The 20,924-nt window shown below is 43.5% G+C and overlaps 1 protein-coding gene across 1 annotated transcript in view; it reads right to left on the bottom strand.

The window, feature by feature from the left end:
- Positions 1 to 3,562: 3,562 nt before the first annotated feature.
- The window catches only part of TTL (tubulin tyrosine ligase), a 31,942-nt gene continuing 14,580 nt past the window's right edge, over positions 3,563 to 20,924 (bottom strand). Inside the window, exons 4-7 of the mRNA XM_058534621.1 lie at positions 18,809 to 18,944; positions 17,605 to 17,874; positions 13,253 to 13,396; positions 3,563 to 7,075 (exon numbers count right to left, since the gene is read on the bottom strand). Of these exons, the coding sequence (XP_058390604.1) occupies positions 6,961 to 7,075; positions 13,253 to 13,396; positions 17,605 to 17,874; positions 18,809 to 18,944 (665 nt within the window). The 3' untranslated portion in view covers positions 3,563 to 6,960. The remainder of the gene's footprint in view (positions 7,076 to 13,252; positions 13,397 to 17,604; positions 17,875 to 18,808; positions 18,945 to 20,924) is intronic.

Here is a 20,924-nt window from a genome sequence, read left to right as displayed (position 1 = left end):
CTGATATTAGTATGGCCACTCGAGCTCTCTGAGTTACTGTTTGCATTGTATATCTTTTTCCATCCTTTTACTTTCACCTATTTGTGTCTTTGAGTCTAAAGTGTGTCTCTTGTAGATGGCATAGAGTTGGTCATGGTTGATTATTTTTTAATCCATTTTGCCAATCTCTACCTTTTGATTGGAGTGTTTAATCCATTTACATTTAATGAAATTACTGATAAGGTAGGATTTATGTAGCCAGCCCTAGTGGTCTAGTGGTTAAGATTTGGTGCACTCACCACCATAGCCTGGGTTTGTTTCCTGTCCAGGGAACCACCCATCCATCCATCAGTTGTCATATTGTTGTGACTATGTATTGCTGTGATGCTGAAAGCTATGTCACCAGTATTTCAAATACCAGCAGCTTTCAACAGAGCTTCCAGACTAAGACAGACTAGGAAGAAGGACCTGGCCACCACTTCTGAAAAAAATTGGCCATGAAAACACTAAGAGTAGTAGTGGAGCATCGTCTGATATAGTGCCAGGTGAGAGGATGGTGCAAAAAGACCAAGCAGGGTTCTGCTCTGCTGTACACAGGGTCGCTAGAAGTCAGAATTGACTCAACAGCACTAACAACAACAAGGATTTATGTCTGCCATTTTGCTGTTTGTTTTCTATATGCTTTATATCTCCCCCACTCCTCTGTTCCTTCATTACTACCTTCTCTTTTGTTAAACAGATATTTTCTAGTGTAACATTTTAGTTCCCTCATCTTATATATTTAAAGTCATTTTCTTAGTGGTTGATGTGTCTTGGTGTGGCTCTCCTTGAGTCTATCATACTTAGAGTTTGCTGAACTTCTTGGATGCATTTTAGTGTTTTTCATCAAAGGGGGAAAGTTTTTGGCTACTCTTGCTTCCAATATGTTTTCTGCCCCTTTCTCTCTCCTCTCTTCTAGGACTCCTGTTACATATATGTTGGTATACATATATGTCTCTGGACAGATCTCTGGGGCGCTGTTCATTTTTATTCATTCTTTTTTCTTTCTGTTCCTCAGACTGGATAATCTCAATCGACTTCAGATTCACCAATTCCTTCTTTTGCCAACTCAAACCTGCTTTTGAACACCTCTACTGGATTTTTCGTTTGCATTACTGTACTTTTCAGTGCCAAAATTCCTACTTGGTTCTATGTAAAAAACAATTTCTATCTCTTTAATGATATTCTCTCCCTGGTGACACATCATTCTCATAGTCTCTTTTAGTTCTTTAAAGATACTTTAAATATCTGAATTAAAGTCTTTGTGTAGTAAGTCCAATACCTAGGCTTCCTCAGGGACAGTTTCTATTGACTGTCTTTTCCCGCTATGGGCCATACTTTCTTTTTTCTTTGCATGTCCCATAATTTGTGTTGAAAATTGGAAATTTTTAATAATATAGTGGAGCAACTTTGGAAACCAGATACTCTCCCCTCTCTAGGGTTTATTGGTGTAGCTATTTATTTAGTGACCTTCCTGAACTAATTCTATAAAGCCTGTATTCTTTGTTGTGTGTAGCCACTGAAGTCTCTGCTCAGTTAGCTTAATGGTCAACTAATGATTGAACAGAAATTTCCTTTAATGCCTGGAACCAGTAAGTCTCCCAGTCTTTGCCAAGGGACTGTGTGTGTCTGTTGGGCATGCCTTCATGATCAGGAAGGGAGTCTGCAGCTCTGCCTTATCTTCACTTCCTGCTTGTGCAGATCCTCTTGGTCAGACGAGATAAAAGCTGAGGGAATTCAGGTCTACCCTGGGCATGCACACAATCCTATGCATGTGTGTGGCCTTCTATATTCATAGGAACATGTTGAAGCTTTTCAAACCCTCCTATGGATATCTCATTCCCCAGCTTTTCCTTCTAAGTTTTTTAGTCTTCTTGTTGTTTGTTCCAAATGTTATAACCACCTCAGGAAGCCGAGATGTTAAACAATTGCTGCTGATTATTTCTGACAAGTGCACCCAGGGAAAAGTCTGTTCACACTGGGGATACTCTTAAGACACATCAAATAAAGACAAGACCTAAGATGCGGACTCACATGGAACTGCCAGGCAGGTCAAATAATGACAATTCACCAGGAATGGACTTTAGAGGAGCTCCAACTCCATTCTGTACCCTCCAATGGCTACTAGGTTGCTAGATTTCACCATTGATTGTGGGCTGTTGTTTTTCAAGGATACTGTGGAGTTAAGGAAAGCAGGGTGAAAATAGGGCCAATTAAAACATCACAAAGCTTCCTGTTCTTACTGAGATGCAACCATTTTTCTTTAGTGTTTCCTGGATTGTTGCAAGCTTTTGGTTAATTTCCAGACAGTTTTTGCTGGTGTTCTCATTGCTTTTACGGAAGAGAAGATGTTTAGAGATTTCTTACTCTGCTATGCCCACTGATGTTCTGTCATGTGTATTTTGAAAAGGAATTCTGCTTGCAACAATCTTCAGGTTGTGCCACCAAGTATCCTATGGCACAGGGGCTCATTTGCCTTTGCCTTTAGGGATGCTTTGGGGAAAACCTCTTTAAAGTATTATAGGACCTCTGGGGCCACGAGAGAACTTCTAGTTCTTGAAAGAGAAGCAGCAGCTACTGACAGCAAATGGAACCAGCCTGTGGAGAAGTCCTCCAAAGGCTTTGAACCTGTCCATTCTCAGGATCCTAAGTAGCCGCCTGCCTGGGTCCATGTCTGCTTATCCCTGTACCTTGCCTGTGCAATCTCCACTGAGTCTGCTGGGCATGTCGTCATGTCACATCAGAAACTTGTTTGGAGTGGGGTGCTTAAGACAGCGTTTCTCACGTGGAAGGCCCCTTCTCTCTGCCAGGAGTATGTTTACGGAGTCGAAGGAGCTATGGAAAGCGGGCCAGCCATACATGGGAAAGGAGTGCAAAGCATACAGCCTCATCACACAAGAAGTCACAAGTTAATTAGAGTTTACGTAAATGAAGCCCTTTCTATGTGCCTGAGGTATGTGAGATTTACAGGTGTTTAATCTACCTGGCCTTAGTGAAGTCTTAGTAAGGACTTCTTGGTCTTCTAGCTAATTGTGGAAGTATCCTCCTTTCAGAAGCCCCTCCACCTCCATTCCATGTTTGAAGCACACATAACTCCTTCACAACCATGGGTCTCACCTCACAATTTACATCATGATTCAGACAATGGCCAAGACATGTAGGAAATGATGGACTGGATGTTGGCAGCCGAAATTGTTTCAATGCTTCACCCTGGAGAGGCTCATCACAGTTTTGAAGAACAATCTGTTGGCTTATGTATTGAGTAACATGCTGGGGTCAGCAAATGACAGCCGTATCTGGCCTGTTTTTGGCAGGCCTATGAGCTAAGAATGTTTTTTATATTTTGTAAGAATTGGGGAAAAGATAAGGAAGACTATGCAACAGAGACCCGGTATGGCTTATAAAGCCTAGAATATTTACTATCTGGCCCTTTACAGAAAAAGTCTGCCTACCTCTGGCTAATAGAATCATGGATTCAAATAACCAGAGATATCCTTGGACAGTCAACACCCATAATATGATAGAACCAAATGGGACAAAAACATTTGAAATATCATTACTTTACTTTAATGCTCCAGGCATTTTAAACATTCATAAAATTGCCTTATTTCAGAATTCATTTCTTCTTAGGTACAGATTCTGTGCCCAGGATCAGAGACCAGTGTATCACTGAATTTTCTCTACAGCACCCACATGATGCAGGGGACCACTCTGGCACTTGTCTTCTCTAGTAGAGTCCCCCCACCACACCCACAACAGGGCTGGATCCACCCTTGCCTGACACAGCCTCAACTGTCCATGAAAACACACTTGGTAGCTTCACTGCCGTCTGCGGGTTCTGAGGATCTCATATGTTTCCAGCACTACCAGATACTTCGAGTCGGTGACAATCATCCCGAGGCCTAGAGAAACATCACGTCAGCTGGTAAGTATGCCAGCACCCGCTCCACTGGGCCATACACTGAGGCACTTAAATGTTCTGGATAAATTGGAGTTTATAATTACACAGGAGTTAAGTGTGAGGGAAGGAGCTTTTCTCTCAATAATTAATAAATAACCTTAACGCATATTTAGCAGATTTATAAATTCATGGCTGTTTACATTTGTTGTCAAGGCTTCATAAACTGTTTGCGTAGCTGAAGGCATTTTGAGTTTTCAAATGCTGTGACGAGAAGCAAAGAGAGAACCTGCTGCAGTAGCACATGCTTGTATCATGAACACATATGTCAACACCTGGTCATTCTTAAATGCCTGTTCTTCCAAAAGGAATTTTTTTTAAAGCCCTGGGCCTCATCTGATTCTTCCAAGGTAATAATGTGTTTGTCCTTCCTTCTCAAGCAATGGTTCAAAGCATCTCAAAGCACACTGATGCCTGAGGTCCTGATTTAATTGTCAGGGGTAGGGGAGGGGGGAAGGTGTGGACACCAACATTTTTAAAAAGCTTCCCAAGTGATTCCAGCATATAGTCATCTTTGAGAACCTTGGTACTAAAGGTTCTTGAGTCTTCCTAATGTCATGTGTCCTCACTAAAAGCCCTTGAGGTAGTCTCTGGGTCAGGCAACGAACTCTTCCTTGAGGTAAGAAACTAAGGCACAGACAGCTGAACAGGCCCATCTGACACCGTGCAGCCACACGACAGAGCCATGGTTGGAATCAGCATCTACGAATGAGTAACACCTCCTCCCCAGCCACCGGTGACACAGACAAAGACTACACGTATGAAGACTGACTGCAGAGCGAGGCATGACCTTCTGTGCCAAGAGTTTCATGGAAGGGTACGGAACAGTTCTGAGCCAACCATCCCACCTGATCAGAAATAAATGCATAAAATACTTATTTAAACCATGTGAGGAATGAAGCATAACTTTTTTTTTTAAAGCCTTACTTCCCTCATATTTATACTATTAATTCAGGATTCTTAGGAAATCCATCAAGATCCACAATCTTCCTAACATCTGAATTCTTAGCTCTGTCACTGAGAGCTGAAAAACTCTCCAATGTCCCTGTAATTTAGGTCCAAAAGATCATTACAAGTCTGCGTTCGCATGTGATAATACTACAAAACCTCCATGCTTTCCCCATCACCAGACTTTCCAAGGACCCAGTGCCCTACACTTTCTAGATGGGTGTGCATCTTCCCATGATCTGCTCAGAAGTCCCCAAACACTAACCCATCAGCTGTGTGGGGCCTCCAGGAGCGACTTTTACCCCTGACTGTTTTATTTTGCTCTGGACGCAAACTTCGTTTTCTGTATTCTGTGTAACCACCAAGACTTTTATTTTTAATTCCAAATTCTCATGAGAGCCAACCCAGTTGGACTTTCTCCACTTCACCCTGACATAATACTTTCACATCCTACACCCATTGCTGCATCTATTAAATAATTTTCATCATTATTCCTTTTTTTCCCTGTAAGCTCCCACATCTCATCATGTTTGAGGAGGTGTTGCTTTTTCTTCTCTTTTTAAAGAAGTATCCCCTGACTGCAGAACTGTTTACTTGTGCCAAGTAGAAATGAATAATGGAGCACACATATGCACGAAGGAAGAACACAGCACGTTCTGGGGAGAAGGGTGCCTTTTCAGTGGTTTGGCTGTTGTTCCCAGTATACTCTGGGCCTGTTCACTCAGCTCACACTGAACACAAATGGCATCTTATTCTTCCCACTGCTAGTAATGTGGCCTCCTGAAAAGTCTATAGAATATTCGTCAATCCAGTAAGTGGAAACTACACCTAACGCGGCACATTTGTTGACTTACAAGATGCTGTGTGGTGCTCTGAAATCACCTCCTTCCCGTTTTAGGAGACTCTCCCATTCACGCGAGACATACACATTCAGAGCCTCTCCCTGATGTCGAGAGGCACAGGAATCCTCCCTGGAACAAAACCTGCCCTTCCAGCTCCTGCAGAAGGTGCTTGGAGAGCAAGGAGAACAAACTGGGGGAAAGCTCCCTGTGTCTGGGGCAGTGCCACCTGGGTGGGGGGCAGTGGACTTCTGCCTTCTCCTGACCCCTAGAGGGGTTTTTACAAAAGTTAAAACAGAAACAAAAACAAAAAGTGAAGAAAAGGGAACTTTGCAAAAGTGCACATAGAATTCTGGTTAAAACAAAGATAACTGAGAATCATCATATTTCAAAGACCCATCACACCCAACTATTAAGTAAAGCAAGACATCGTGTTTTTTCTCTCTCATGCTTATTTGATGCTTACGGGTTTGCAGCAGACCTGCTGCTTGGTTTCTGAAACATGCAGAGAGCAGACTGAGAGCAGCGTTTGCTGTTTAGGTGTCCAGCCCACAGCAACCCTGACAGGTGCTTGACCCAATGCCATCAGGAACGTGATGAGGAAAATCCCGTTTGCTGCGAGGTGGTGCACGGCACAAAACCAAGGACTGTTGGTGCACGCTGTCCAGATTTTCGTGGGGCAGAGCGTCATGGAGGGGGACGAGCAGGGAACACATTGGCAACCTCCCAAATGCTCTCACGTCCAATCCTTGTCCAGACAGAAGGGTTGCAGCTGGGCACAGAGCTAAGGCACTAAGGCTGCAGCAGGTGGAAAGACACCAACCAAAGGTCCAACGGTCTGCAATCCTCGGAGGAGAGGCGCTGCTCACAACGCTGCCTTAGGATAAATAGCAGATTTTTTAAAGGATGAGAACATAAAGTAATCAAACCCCTGTTTTTTTCCCCACAGAATATTTGCTCCCCCTCCTTTTCAGGAGGCCACATCATTGCAGTTTTCAGATCTCAAGAGCAGGGTTGAGAGCTCCACCTGGGAACTCTGAGCAACCATTCTTCGGGGAAGCCGCTTTTTCTTCTGATGCTCTCTCTTCCCTCACATCTTTGCGAGTTACCTCTCTCTCCTGTTTTGGCTTGATAACTAGCAATCCAGACATTTCACCTTCCCCTGGAGCAGGCTCCAGCTCTGCACGCCTCCCTCAGTCACAGCTTGATGAACGCAGCTGGCTGGGTCGGCTGCTGCTCCGTGTCTGGCGGCGGAAAGACACTGGATATGGCTATGTCCACAATGCCCTGGCACAGTTCTGCATAAAGCTTCCTGAAATGGGTTTAAAAGAATATTGTTGAGGATGTTCATCAAAGTGCAAGCAAAAAAAATCAAAGTTTTTTTCGCCGGGATCTGCCCTAGAAATTCCATCTCACAACCGCATTTACAAAACTGGTTTCCACTTCCACACTGCAGGAGGCACTGAATGAAGATAAAGCATCCCCTTAACAAATATTCCCTGAAGGTCTCGCAGGTGAACAGACAGGCAACTCCTGCTCTGAATTGAATTGCAGGGAAGACAGACAATTCCAATAGAGGATAAGAGCCATCTTGTCTGTCTGTGGTGGGTATAAACGGAGGGGCAGGCACTCCCCAGGGAAAGCACCAGAGGGGACCTTAGGAAAGACACACCAGGAGTGACAGCTAAGCTGAGACCTGGAGAATGAGTGAAGTCAGACAGAGAATGGATGACAGGGTAGAAAAGAGGATGAAGGGAGGGGGGACGGACACAGAAAGAAAGAACAAGGGAGGGAGGGGAAGGGGAAGAGGCAGGGGAGAGGGTGAGTTGGAGGTGGGGGGGAATCCGAGGGGCAGCACAGATGGAAGGAGTAGCTAGCATGCACCAAGGAGAGCGAACTCAGGGTATCTGGCGCAGTGGATAAGTGCAGTGTGAGGCTGGGACAAGGCAGGGGCCAGACCACGTAGGGCCCTGATGCCATGTTCAGGAGTCTAGACTTCATCCAGAGGCACTGGAACCACCAAAGCAGAAAAGCTGAGGAGGAAAACTTCCTATCCAGTCTCTTCAGAGTCGCAATGGGGCCCTCTATCTCCCATGACTACTTATCCCCTATAGGATTTCTGCCCATTTCATGTGGCAGCACATGAGGCCCTAGAGCCAGCTCTCTCAGGACTGACTCTAATGCAAGGAAAACCCAAGACGTGTAGTCCAAAGAGAAAACCCACATCTGAGATGATGCTCTGGGCCAGATGTGCCCACCCACTCGACTCACTCAAGACACATTTGGAATCCAGGAGGCTGGAGCCAAGGGCAGGAGTCCAGGCCAGCCCGACCTAGAGAGACAGAGGTCTTTACTCTCCTGATTGATCTCCAGAAGATGCTATATTCCAATCTCCACCAGGTAGGAAATCCTCACAATCTAATTCCCATCCCTCCTCATGCAATGGCAAATCCCTGCTATCATCCGCCCCACCATAGAACCTTTTCTCCCACCCTTGTCCCTTTTCACTGCTGTTGGGGCGGGTACTTCCAAGTTCCAGCCTCTTGGAAGGCTGTCTGGGAAGAAAGCCCATGAAAAGCTTCCATTATCTGTCCCGGGAAGTCCTAACTGCTGGCTGACGTTCGTCTCCCCACTAGACATCTGCTCCTTCCCTCTCCCCTCTCCCCGATCCCACAGCCCCTGTCTCTTCTGTGTACACAAATCAAGTCCTGTTTTCGATAAACAGGCCAAACCACTCAACCTCCCACTTCTGACAAGGAGGCCCGCAGGGGAGTGACGGCGGTTATTAAACTCGGGACTCGGCAAGTCACCGAGAGCCACAAACTGTCAAAATATGCCATATCCAGTGTTTCATGATGCTTGTTACTAACAACCTCAGGAAGGCACTTTCCAAAGGGAATGCTGGGGAGGAGGAGAGGACGCAGAGCAGCTTGCATGGTCAAGTCAACTCACATCCCAGGTATTTCTGGTGTAGGAGGCACACCATATGCAGGCAATAGTACGCCTTTTGACATCCTGCTCATTTTCATATAACAAAATGAGTAAATCATGAGACCCATCTGCCTTGTGCCTCTCAGTCTGGCCCAGGTCCCCCGTGGCTTTCCAGGCTACCTCACTGTAAGCCCCCCGCCCCAGGAGCTCTCCCCACTCAAAATCATGCACCTAAAAGATAGAATCTGTTTATTTGTTATTACAGCACTTGTAACACAATATGATTCATACATTAATTGGGCAGTGCCTGTCTCCCTCCTCCAGTGGACTTCCTTGAGGACATGCATCTTTACGTGTCCCTAAACCCACCACTCCCCTAGACCTCACTGCTCTCGTGAGGACTCTGAGCACAGAAGGAATCCAACAGACGTTGAGTGGTTGTGTGGGAGCCAGTGGGAAGGAGCCCAAAGAAGACTGTGAACACTGATGCACGATCGTAGGGTTCTATCATCAGAGGCCTCCCTCAGGCTCCTGCATCACCTGACCTTACAAAGCACTTCAGTGAAACAGTGAGCATCCACCAGGCGCATGAAAGGAAAGAAGTGAAAGCCACTACTCAACACTCCGACTGAACTAAGGAGAAGTTGCTGTTTCTTCACTCTCTCCTCTAACTGGGTACCCTTCAAGCCTTCTATGGAAAAAACAGGCAGATCCACCTTTTCCAGTACAAAGAGTGGGGGTCCACCCTTGGGCCAAAGCCCTTAGGGCCGATGGTAAATAAAGGGTCCAAACTCTATTGAAAATGTTTAATCTTATAAGAAACTACACCAGATAACCTGTATCTTGACCTAGGACTGGCACTTAGAATCAAAGAGCTACCCTGGAGAAAAATGCTTAGTTAACATCCGAATGTGTTTCAGGAATAAAGTGAAACAGAATCACTTTCCCCCCACAGGATAGTGGGATTGTTTTATTCCTTTCTCACATCGTATACTTGCATGCTGACTGCATTTTATATTCTGGTCCTTGGTCCACTGTCGAGACGTGATGGCATCCTTGTCTTTAATATGCATACCATGACATTTAAACCACTTTTAAACATTCTCAAAGCTCTTTACAGTAAGCAGACAGAACCTCCCTGCTCCCTGAAACCCCATCCTGGTTGATATAAGGATACGCCTTAATGATAAATACATCTTATGCATTTAAGCACCAAAGTCATTAGGGAACAGAAGGAAGATATAAAGACATCTCTACTTAAATAAAACCTAAGCAATTACTGAATCAAGTGAGTAAAAGTGTTGACCATGAACACACTCTTTATTCAACTAATATTTACAGAGTACGATGTGCCAGACACACTGCCAGGCACTGGGACTCAGAGGAGAACAAGAGAAACAAGGCTACTGCCCTCACACGTTGCATATGTTCTGGAAAGAAAACAAAAACTGGTTAATTTGATGGCAATTAGTGTAATGAAGGAAACCACTAGGCTCTGGCTGGAGAAATCAGAGATAGGATTGCTCAGGGAAGGCCTCCTTGAGACGCCATTTTGGTAGAGAAGGAGGCAGCCTTGATGAGATTGGTGTGTGTGTTGCAGGGGTTCCACACAGACGAAGGAGCAAGCACAAAGGCCCCACAGCAGACAAGAGCCAGCAGGGAAATGGTGGCTTGGGGTGAGGCTGGAGAGGCAGGTGAGGCAGTGGCTTTGCAGGCAGAGGGAGGGGTCTGGCTTTTATCCCAGGAGCAATGGAAAGTCTAGAGAACAGCATGGCCTGGTTTCCATTTTATCACTCTGGCTGCTCTGGGGACAGTGGATTTTATTGGGGCAAAAGCAGAAGTGGAGATCCCAGTGAGGAGGCTCTTTGCGAAATCCTCCAGAACAATCGAGGATAACCTGGGAGAGCGAGGGCAGTGAGAGAGGCGGGCAGAGGACTGACGAGGCTGGAGGCAGAACTGACAAGGCCCTGATGGGCAGAATGTGAGGGTAATGAAAGGGGAGGCAGGATCTCTGTCAGGCTTTCAGCTTAGGCTCTAGGGGGAGGGGAGTGAACAGTCACTGAGATGGGCCACCCTGGGGGGAGGGGGTGCCTATCACACATCATTGCAAGATGCCGGGAAGGCAGATGCAGACACCTGTCTGGAACTCTGGGCTATGATGTAATTTGGTGTTTTTAAAATCATGAAGTTGAATAAGATCACATACAGGGAAAGTGCAGCAGAGAGAGAAGACGAATACCCAGGGCTAAGGTACTGACTCAGGTCAGCTGATGAGGAACAAGAGGCCAATCTTGCCCACACCTCCTCGGTCAAACCTTCCCATACAGAGTGCGCCCGAAGCCACGCAAAGAGCCTCGGCAAGGTGTGGCCAGCTGCCTCAAATGTAGCTGAGAGGTCCGGGGAAGTAAGGACTATAAGGGGCCACTGGGCTTGGCAGGGGACCTTCGTTTCTGTGGGGCGCTTGGGCTGGAAGTCAGGCTGGAATGGCCTGGCACACAGACACTGCTTTCTAGAAGTTTGGCTGTGAAGGGAGCAGGGAGAGGGAGTGGTCACTGGAGCAAGAAGTGACATCAGGGAGAGCTTTTTTTTTTTAAACACTCTTTTTTTTAAAATTTTTTTTTTTATTTATTTTATTTTTTTCCCCCAAAGCCCCAGTAGGTGGTTGTATGTCATAGTTGCACAGCCTTCTAGTTGCTGTATGTGGGACGCGACCTCATCATGGCCGGAGAAGCAGTGCGTCGGTGCCCGCCCAGGATCCGAACCCGGGCCGCCAGCACCGGAGCGCACGCACTTAACCGCTAAGCCACTGGGCCGGCCCCAGGGAGAGCTTTTTTTTTTTTAATAGCTGGGAAAATCTGCTGTGCACGCACACGCTGATAGCAGGGATCTATGCAGCAGTGAGGGAGAAAGGGTGACACTGTCGATGAGGAAGGCGAGAGGACAGGGAAGGGAGGGGAGGGAGGGGACAGGGTCTGGAGCACGATGGAGGATGAACTTGTGCTAGGCAGGACAGGAGGAAACGGGCAGCCCACTGTGGATGTGGTGAAGGGAAGATGTGAACATTCTGCTCTCCTCCACCCTTAGCCTACTTACCTCTCCTTCCTCCTCCAAATCTCAGTGCCAAACATCACCTCCCAATGGGGGCCTTCTGCTCAATTATATTACCTTTTAACATCCTTTATTAAAGCGCTTGTCCCAGTTTTTAATCTATATTTGTCTAGTCCTTTGCTTGCCCATAGTCTCTCTCTACTAAGGGCAGGGCCTGTGTGTCTTTGCTCACGACTGTGACCCAGGGCCTAGCCCGAGGCCTGGCGGGTTGGGGGGCAGCTAAAGAGTACTGGGGGCTGGGGCCGGCCCCGTGGCTTAGTGGTAAAGTACGCACGTTCTGCTACTGGCAGCCCGGGTTCGGATCCCGGGTGTGCACCGGCGCACCGCTTCTCTGGCCATGCTGAGGCCGCGTCCCACATACAGTAACTAGAAGGATGTGCAACTATGACATACAACTATCTACTGGGGCTTTGGGGAGAAAAAGGAGGAGGATTTGCAATAGATGTTAGCTCAGAGTCGGTCTTCCTCAGCAAAAAGAGGAGGATTGGCATGGATGTTAGCTCAGGGCTGATCTTCCTCACAAAAAAAAAAAAAAAAAGAGTACTGGGGCCTGACGAATGAGACAGAATCACACCTGCCGTGTCACAGCCACCAAGCAGGGGACAAAGGCCTGGCTCCTAATGAAAGAACGACTTGCGTGTTAACACTGCCCCTTGTAGGTACAGGACTCTCTCCTTAACCTTTGGAAAATCACCTCAATTTCTCCAAGACGTGGACGTGGGGAACCATGAAAGGGTCCTGACATGAGGAAAGTGCATCTTCAGAAGAACCAACGGCCTTTGAGGATTAAGTCTGAATGCCTTTGCCTCACACTGAAGGCCTTCTACCGTGCAGTCCCAACTGACCTCTTCACCTTCATCTCCTTACTCCATGACACTAACCCCACACTGCAGCCAGGCTTCTCCCCAGGAGGAACAGAAGCTCCCCGAGGGCAGGTTCTGTGCATCCGCCATAGAGCCTGGCACAGACGAAGGTCCCGCTGGATGCTGTGTCCCCTTTCTGAAGGCTCTCCCTCCCCTCGGCACAAGTGATGCTCTTCTGTTACATCCCAGTTCCAGCTCCACTGTGTCGACAAGGCCTCCTCAGACCACTTCCCGCCTGGGGAGCCCCAAACTTCTTGGTCATCACTGTCCTCCCCACTCACAGGACCCTGCTCACTCAACTTGTCACAAGAGGGTCTCCCTGTGGCAGTTATTGGCTTTGTTTGAAACTCTCACGGCAACTACCACCCACCTGAGCACAGACTTACCGCTCAACACACATGGGGAAACGGGAAAGGAAATGACTCAGCAAAGCCCCCCGCCAGCCAGGACCCTCCCACCGCTGTTACACCCTCCCCGACAGCAGGCTAAACACGTCAGTCACGGGAGCTCAGCACCTGGCCAAGACAGGCTACTCCAACCTCGGAATCAACTTCCCACTTGTTAAACACAATCGTGTTCACGCTTACTGAGCACAAGCAGGGGCACCGTTGACCTCGATGAGCCAGACCTTCAGCTCCTCGTCCACCATGAAGTCGAAGCCAAAGAGCTGGAAGCTCTGGTAAGGGAGGTGCCTGGTGCTGATGGCGGGCTCCACGCTCATGAGGCAGCTTCTGTGGGGCAGAGAGAGAGAGCTCGCTGAGAATGGGGTGATTGAGGGAGAGGGAACACAGGAGATGTGCTTGGATGGTTTCATATCAAATGTATGGATAAAAATTGGCGTTGACTTAATTCTCTCTTTTAAATTTATTACCAATAGATTATTCAAGATGATGCTACTTATCAAGCAATTTGTTAGAAAACTCTGCGACCACTCACGTTCTTCCAGGTAGAGGCTGCTTTCCCAGCACAGCGCTAAGTCACTGTGGTTGCAGAGGTGCGTGTGGATTCCTCCAACAGGAGGGCTGCTGCCACAGTTATTTGTAACAAAGAAAACACTTTCAGGTATTTTTGCCACATAAAAGAAAGGGACCACCATCCGGTGAAGAGCAGACTTTGCAAAAAGAATGCTGGCCTCATTCATTTCTTTTACTAGCTCAGTCCTAATGCCAAATTATTAATAATCAAAAGATTTAGAGCTATATATACAGAATCTGAATACTGAAGTATAGAATAGAATTGCTAACACCAACTACTGTGTGAAAAAATTAGAAGATTTTAGTGACACAGAAAAGCAGATGAAAATGAATCTCAGAAACATAATGAATAAGTACATGAGGTCTGAGGTCCAGCTGCCGAGGTCAGAATCTCAGACAAGGTTTTTAACTTCTCTGAGCCAAGTACTGATTTCCTTACCCATAAAGCTGGGGTAAAAATAATACCTACTCCTAGTGCTGAGAAGGTTCAACAAGATAATTACATAAGGAACTTGGCATAACTCCTGGTAGCCAGGAAATATCTAAGAAATGTTAATACTATGAGCAAGCATATTTTATTACTTTATCATTAATTATGATAATCATAAATCTATTATTTATGAATAATAAATCAACCATCCCAGAAAACCTATGCCATTTCTGCTTCATGAAGATCTTTTCTGATTTTTCCCTGAACTGAATGTTGGGGCAAAATAGTTACCTTAGCAAGTAAAATACGTTATGACGACTCTACGGTTACCAGAGATAGCTGTCCTTCTATGCAGCTGTATATTCAGAAGGAAAAAGATGCGGGGAACTGGTTTCCATGTGACTAACTCTACGGTGTATCCTTCCATATAGGTTTTGACTCAACACTCAGAACTGAGGCCTCCGTGAACTTGGAGCCAGGGTCTTGCTCCCTGCGACCTCCCTCTACCACCACCCCTCACTCCAAGCATCAATTTCCTTTTCTTTTTTCCCAAAATGGAAAATATTTCCACAAATATGTTCAAACTTTAAAAAATAATTTTGGACAGTTAGCCATTTAAAAACCAATTGGGGGGCCGGCCCCGTGGTGCAGCGGTTAAGTGTGTGCGCTCCGCTGCTGGTGGCCCGGGTTCGGATCCCAGGCGCGCACCGACGCACCGCTTGTCAGGACATACTGTGGCGGCGTCCCATATAAAGTAGAGGAAGATGGGCACGGATGTTAGCCCTGGGCCAGTCTCCCTCAGCAAAAAGAGGAGGATTGGCATGGATGTTATTTCAGGGCTGATCTTCCTCACAGAAAAAGAAAACAGCTGGAATAAGCATTGCTTCTCCCATTCATTTTCGACCTGCATTGGCAAACCACATATCACATTTTTTTTCCTATATCTTATCTCTATTCTGTGAGAGAACACTCTTAATTTTTGTTTTAATTAAAATACCCTTTAAAATATTACAATTAAGAAAGTTTTAAAATTTAATAGATGCTCATGGTAAAAAAGAAACAGGAAAAAAACCAACAATACAAAAGAATAAAAAGTGAAAGAAACGTTATGCTCTGACACATAAAGGGAAAACCAAGAGCCAAATCAAAACTAAATATTATTTTTTATCTGCTGGAAGCTCCAGATGAATAATTCACTTGAAAGAAGTTTTTTTCATCATCAGAGACTTTACACAGTACATCTTTTTTCAGCTGGAGTGGGAAGTTAGGGGGAGGCTAGCTGCTGAAAAAAAAAAACCAAGAGAGCTGTAAGGAGTATTTATAGCACCAAAGCAGCAATACTCTCTGAACTGCACAGAACAATGTCGGGGGGAGGGAGTAGGGGGGCAGCAAATATCCAGGAAATCTTTTGCGTAAAATAGGAATTCTTTCTTCAGCATACTCAGTGTATCTGGTGTCAGAATTCTAATCACCTGTAATCCCTGAAGAAATGGGACTCCAAACTCTGTAATTATTCTGCTAGACTCTATGTAAGAATACATCAAGAAAAAAGTCTCAGTCATCATGACAGGGTGGTAATGACAGGGCACATAAATAGACCAATGGAACAGAATGGAGATCCTGGGAACAGACCTTCACATGAATGGTCACCTGATTTATAACAAAGGCACACCAAAATGCAGTGGGGGAAATTATACCAGAGAGAAACCTGGACTTCAGGACTGAAGGAAGAGCCAAAGAAATGGTAAATATGGTAAATATCTGGGTAAACAGGAAAAAAAATTTTTTTTCTCCTTTTATATTTAAAGTGAGCTCCTTATAGACAGCATATAGTTTGGTCTTGTATTTTTTATATCTAACCTGAAAATATATCATATGTATAAAAATACATACATGACTGTTGATAGCAAAAATTATAACATTACAGGCTGGAGATTTCAATGTATGTAGATGTAATACATACAACAACTATAATATAGAAAGGGAGACTTAAGTGAACTGTAAGTTTTCTGCATTTTATTTGAAGTGGTAAATTATTAACTCCAAGAAGGCTGTGAAATATTAGGTATGTATATTGTAATCCCTAGATTAACCACTAAAAAAAGAAAAAGAGAGATATAAACACTCAACAGAAAAATTAAAATGGAACTCTAAAAAAAATATTCAAATAATTCAAAAAAGGCAGGGAAGGAGGAAATGAAAAAAGAGAGGATAAACGGACAACCAATAATAAAATGGTGGATATAAATCCAACCAAATCAATAACTACATTAAATTTAAATGATATAAACACACCAATTAAAAGAGAGATTATTACACTGAATGAAAAACAAAACCCACTTTACATATGGAATAGAACATAGAATAGAATAGAATCAAAGAGATGGAATGAGACATACCATGGGAACACTGATCAAAAGAAAGGTGTTCTACTAATATCAGACAAAATAGACTTCAGAATAAGAAATATTACCAGAGACAAAGATGGAAATTACATAACGATAAAGTGATCAATTCCCCCAAGAAGAGATAACAATTCTAAACGTATATGCACCTAATAACACATCTTCAAAATACAGGAAGCAAGAACTAAAAGGAGACACAGACAAATCTATAATTATACTTGCAGACTTCGATGGTTTTCCTCTCAATACTGGACAGATTAAGTAGAACAGAAAATCAACAAGGAAATAGAAGACTTGAAAAATATTACTAACCACCTTCACCTAATTGACATGTGTAGAACACTCTGCCCAGCTGCAGAGGAATAAACATTATTTTTGTACACATGGAACATTCACTAAGACAGGCCATATTCTGGGCCATGAAACAAACTTTAACAAATTTTAAAGATGTGAAACCATACAAAGTATGTTCTCTGACAATAATGGAATTAAAGTGGAAATCAGTAAAGATATCCGGAAAAACCTCAAATATTTGGAAAATAAGCAAAAATTTCTAAATAACACATGAGTCAAAGATAAAAGTCACAAGAGAAACTAGAAAATATTTTAATAAAATGAAATTGAAAACACAACATTGCAAAATCTGTGATGCAGTTAATGAGTACTTAAGAGGGAAACTGACAGCACTAAATGCTTATATTTTTAAAAAAAGGAACTCTCTTAAATCAATGATCTCACCTTTCACCTTAAGAAAACTAGAAAAAGAAGAACAAATTAACCCCCTCCCTCAAAAAAAGAGGGAAGGAAATAATAAAGAGCATAAATCAAAGAAATTGAAAACAAAACAATAGAGAAAACCAATAAAGCCCAAAGGTGATTTTTTTAAAAGCTTAATAAAATTGAGAATCCTCTAGCCAATCTGTCCAAGTAAAATAGAAGATATAAATTACCAATATAAGCAATGAAAGAAGTGACATCATTATAGATCCTATAGCTATTAAAAGGATAATAAAGGAATATTACAAATAACGCCCTTAAATTACACAACTTAAATGGAACAATTCCTTGAAAGACATAAACTCCCAAAGCTCCTTCAAGACTCATAATCAAACAAGATACAATTAAGTTACCTTATTATATGTTTGATTTGTAGTAAGATACTACTCTCCAGGGTAATGTTCAAAGCACTTGTTAGGTACTGGTTGAACTCTTCAAAGAACATTTCGTTCCCTTCTTCATACTTCCCATAGTTCTTTGAGTACTCCTTTTGAATGCAGTGATTGGTCAAATGGCAGGTTTTGTCTTGGAAATTATCAGCATGATATGGTTCTGAAGCAGTCCGAAGCACACCTTCTCTATAGAGGTAGATATTATACAGATGATCCACCAAAACCCAGCTTCTGCAAGTCAATAAAAACACTATTTCACTCAATTCACCCAAAGTTTCTCCGTATTATATATATCATCCCTACACCTTGACTTTTTGGAGGGTTAGTAGAGGAAGGAGGCAGGTTCTAAAATTACACAGGGCAAATCATGACAGTTAGCCAAGATAGTGCGTTATTACCATAATGAGGCAAACAAAACACTTCACCATAAGTGACAAGGAGACTTCGATCCATTCAATACAGAAAGCATTTTGAAGAGATCTGAATGGGCTGGTTTTTACGGTTAATCTATGAAACCTCCACTTGCCATGGCTGCTCTTTCAGTAATCTTAAGATTGTTCCTCCTGAAGCTGATCTGACATAAGATTGGTGTTCAAGAAGCAGCAAGTCAATATGAAGGTATCAAGGAGACAAAGAGTCCTCGATGAGGAGAGGAGAGCAAGGCCAAGCTGGGGTGAGGGCTGTTTAGCTTTAGAAAGCTCCATGCCAGGCCCTTTGCCCAGAAAGCTAATATCCAAAAACCTGAAGTGTGTTAATGAAATCCTTAAGAAGTCGGACACAAACAATGAAGTGAGGACATATTTGGCAGGGCCACATGATGTCGTGTCTGAATTGTGTGTTTTATGTACATCTCTCAGCTTCTTCCATCAGCAAGCCCCATACATTTAGACTCTTCTCTTTGGATCCACAAGTCATTTTCATTAAAGAGAATATAAAAAAAGAAAACCTATAATCTTTGTAACATTTTCTAGAAAGAAAAGAGAAATACTGAAAGAAAAATAGAAAATTAGGTACAGACGCTCAGTTCCATTCAGCTGTGCTCAATTTTGGTAACATATTAAACACGGTCAAATGTTTCCTCACATTCCATGTTGCCGTCCCCGTCACACACCACTGCATTTTTTTCAGATTAGCGAAACAAAAACTCCAGACGCTGATGCGTTACCGAATGTCAAACTTGCGATGACCTGGCTCCAGAAGCAGTGGGTGCTCAAGGTATTTCTGGATCACGTGCACCTGGCCCTGGTTGTCTATGAAATCCAGAAGCTCTGTAGCCTCCGAGGAGATGAGGATGCCTTCACCTAACAGGGCAAAATCAAAACAGAGATTAGTCCAGCTCATCCCAAGAGGAAAAGCTCTCCACAAAGCCAGAGAGAAAATTCTGACAGCAGGAAAAAGCTGATGGGCTTTTATTGGCCCGCTCACTCTTTTCTTTCTCCAATCTCTCACACTCTCCCCTCTACCCACAAGAGCACCAGGATTATTAACTCTTTCTCCATATAGGATTGTAAACACTATCTTGGCAGCCTCCAACCATGAAATTTCATTTTTACAGACATTCAAAATATCTAAGCACCCTAAATAAATGCCACTCTATATCGGTCACTGATCACCACAATAAAGACTATATATTGTCTATGACCGATAAACCCACTTCTAACACTACATCTTACAGAAATATCAGGAAGGTTAAGGCATAAACACAAAGGCACAAGTAGATTCCCTGAAGCATCGTAAAAGAAAAAAACTGGATACATGCAAAGTGTCCACCAACATTAAATAAGTGACATAATATCCTCTTTCACAGCTTTATTGAGATATATTTTACACACCACAAAATTCACCCTTTTAAAGTGTACAATTCAATGGTTTTTCGTATATCCAAGAGTTTTGCAACCATCACTACAATCTAATTCTAGAATGTTTTCATCACCTCCCCCAAACAACCCATGTCCATCAGCAGTCACTCCCCATTCCTTCCTCAACCTAGTCCCTGACAACCACTTATCCGTCTCTATGGATTTCTCTATTCCACATCTTCCATATAAATGGGATCATACAGTATGTGGCCTTTTCATGTGTGGCTCCTTTCAGTGAGCACCCATGTCGTAGCATGTATCAGTACTTCATTCCTCCTTTCTATGACTGAATAATATTCTATTAAATGGCTATACCACATTTTGTTCATCCATTCATCAACTGATGGACATTTTGGGTTGTTTCCACTGTTGTTTGGCTATTATGAATAATGCTGCTATGAAGATTTGCATAGAAGTCTCTGTGTGGACATGTTTTCAATTCTTTCGGGAATCTACCTAGGAGTGGAATAGTTTGGTCATATGTTAAACTCTACGTTTAACTTTTTGAGGAACTACGAAAACAGGAACTACCTGTTTTTCAAAGTGGCTATGCCATTCTACATTCCCACCAGCAATATATGACAGTTCTAATTTTTTCACATCCTTGCCAACATTTGTTATTATCTATCTTCTTGGTTAAAGCCATCCTGGTGGGTGTGAAGTGGTATCTCATTGTAGTTTTGATTTGCATTTCTCTAATGACTAAGAATGTTGAGCATGTTTTCACGTGCTTATTGGCTACTTATATCTTCTTTGGAGAAATGTCTATTCAGATTCTTTGCTCATTTCTTAATAGGGTTGTCTTTTTATTATTGAGTTATAAGAGTTCTTTATATATTCTGGATACAGGTGCCTTCGAAGATATATGATTTGCAAATATCTTCTCCCATTCTGAACAGTTCCATTATTGCATGGATCCCTCAAGTTGCTCTTTTAAAGCCACACCTACCTCCCTCCCCACACCACCCTCCTGACAATCACTAATCTGTTCTCAATTTCTATAATTTTGTAATTTCAGAAATGTTATATAAATAGAATTATACAGTATATGATCTTTGGAGACTGGTTTTTCACTCAGCATAATTCCCTGGAGATTCATCCAAGTTGTAGCATTTATCAATAGTTTCCTTCCCTTTTATTGCTGCGTAGTATTCTATGGTATCAATTCACCACAGTTTGCTTAGTCACTCAGCTTTTGAAGGAATCTGAGTTGTTTCCAGTCTGAGGCTATTACAAATAAAGCTGCTATGAACAATCATGTACAGGTTTTTGTGTGAATGTAAGTTTTCATTTCTCTGGGACAAATGCCCAAGAGTGTCCAATTGCTAGGTTGCACGGTAGTGGCAGGGTTAGTTTTATAAGAAATTGCCAAACTATTTTCCAGAATGCCTGTACCATTTTACATCCCACCAGCACTGCTGG

Source organism: Diceros bicornis, chromosome 40 (genome assembly GCF_020826845.1).
Source record: "Diceros bicornis minor isolate mBicDic1 chromosome 40, mDicBic1.mat.cur, whole genome shotgun sequence".
In the NCBI taxonomy this organism is placed as follows: Eukaryota; Metazoa; Chordata; class Mammalia; order Perissodactyla; family Rhinocerotidae; genus Diceros; species Diceros bicornis.
The sequence above is the reverse complement of the archived record's forward strand: the minus strand, read 5'-3'. Positions and strand labels throughout refer to the sequence as shown.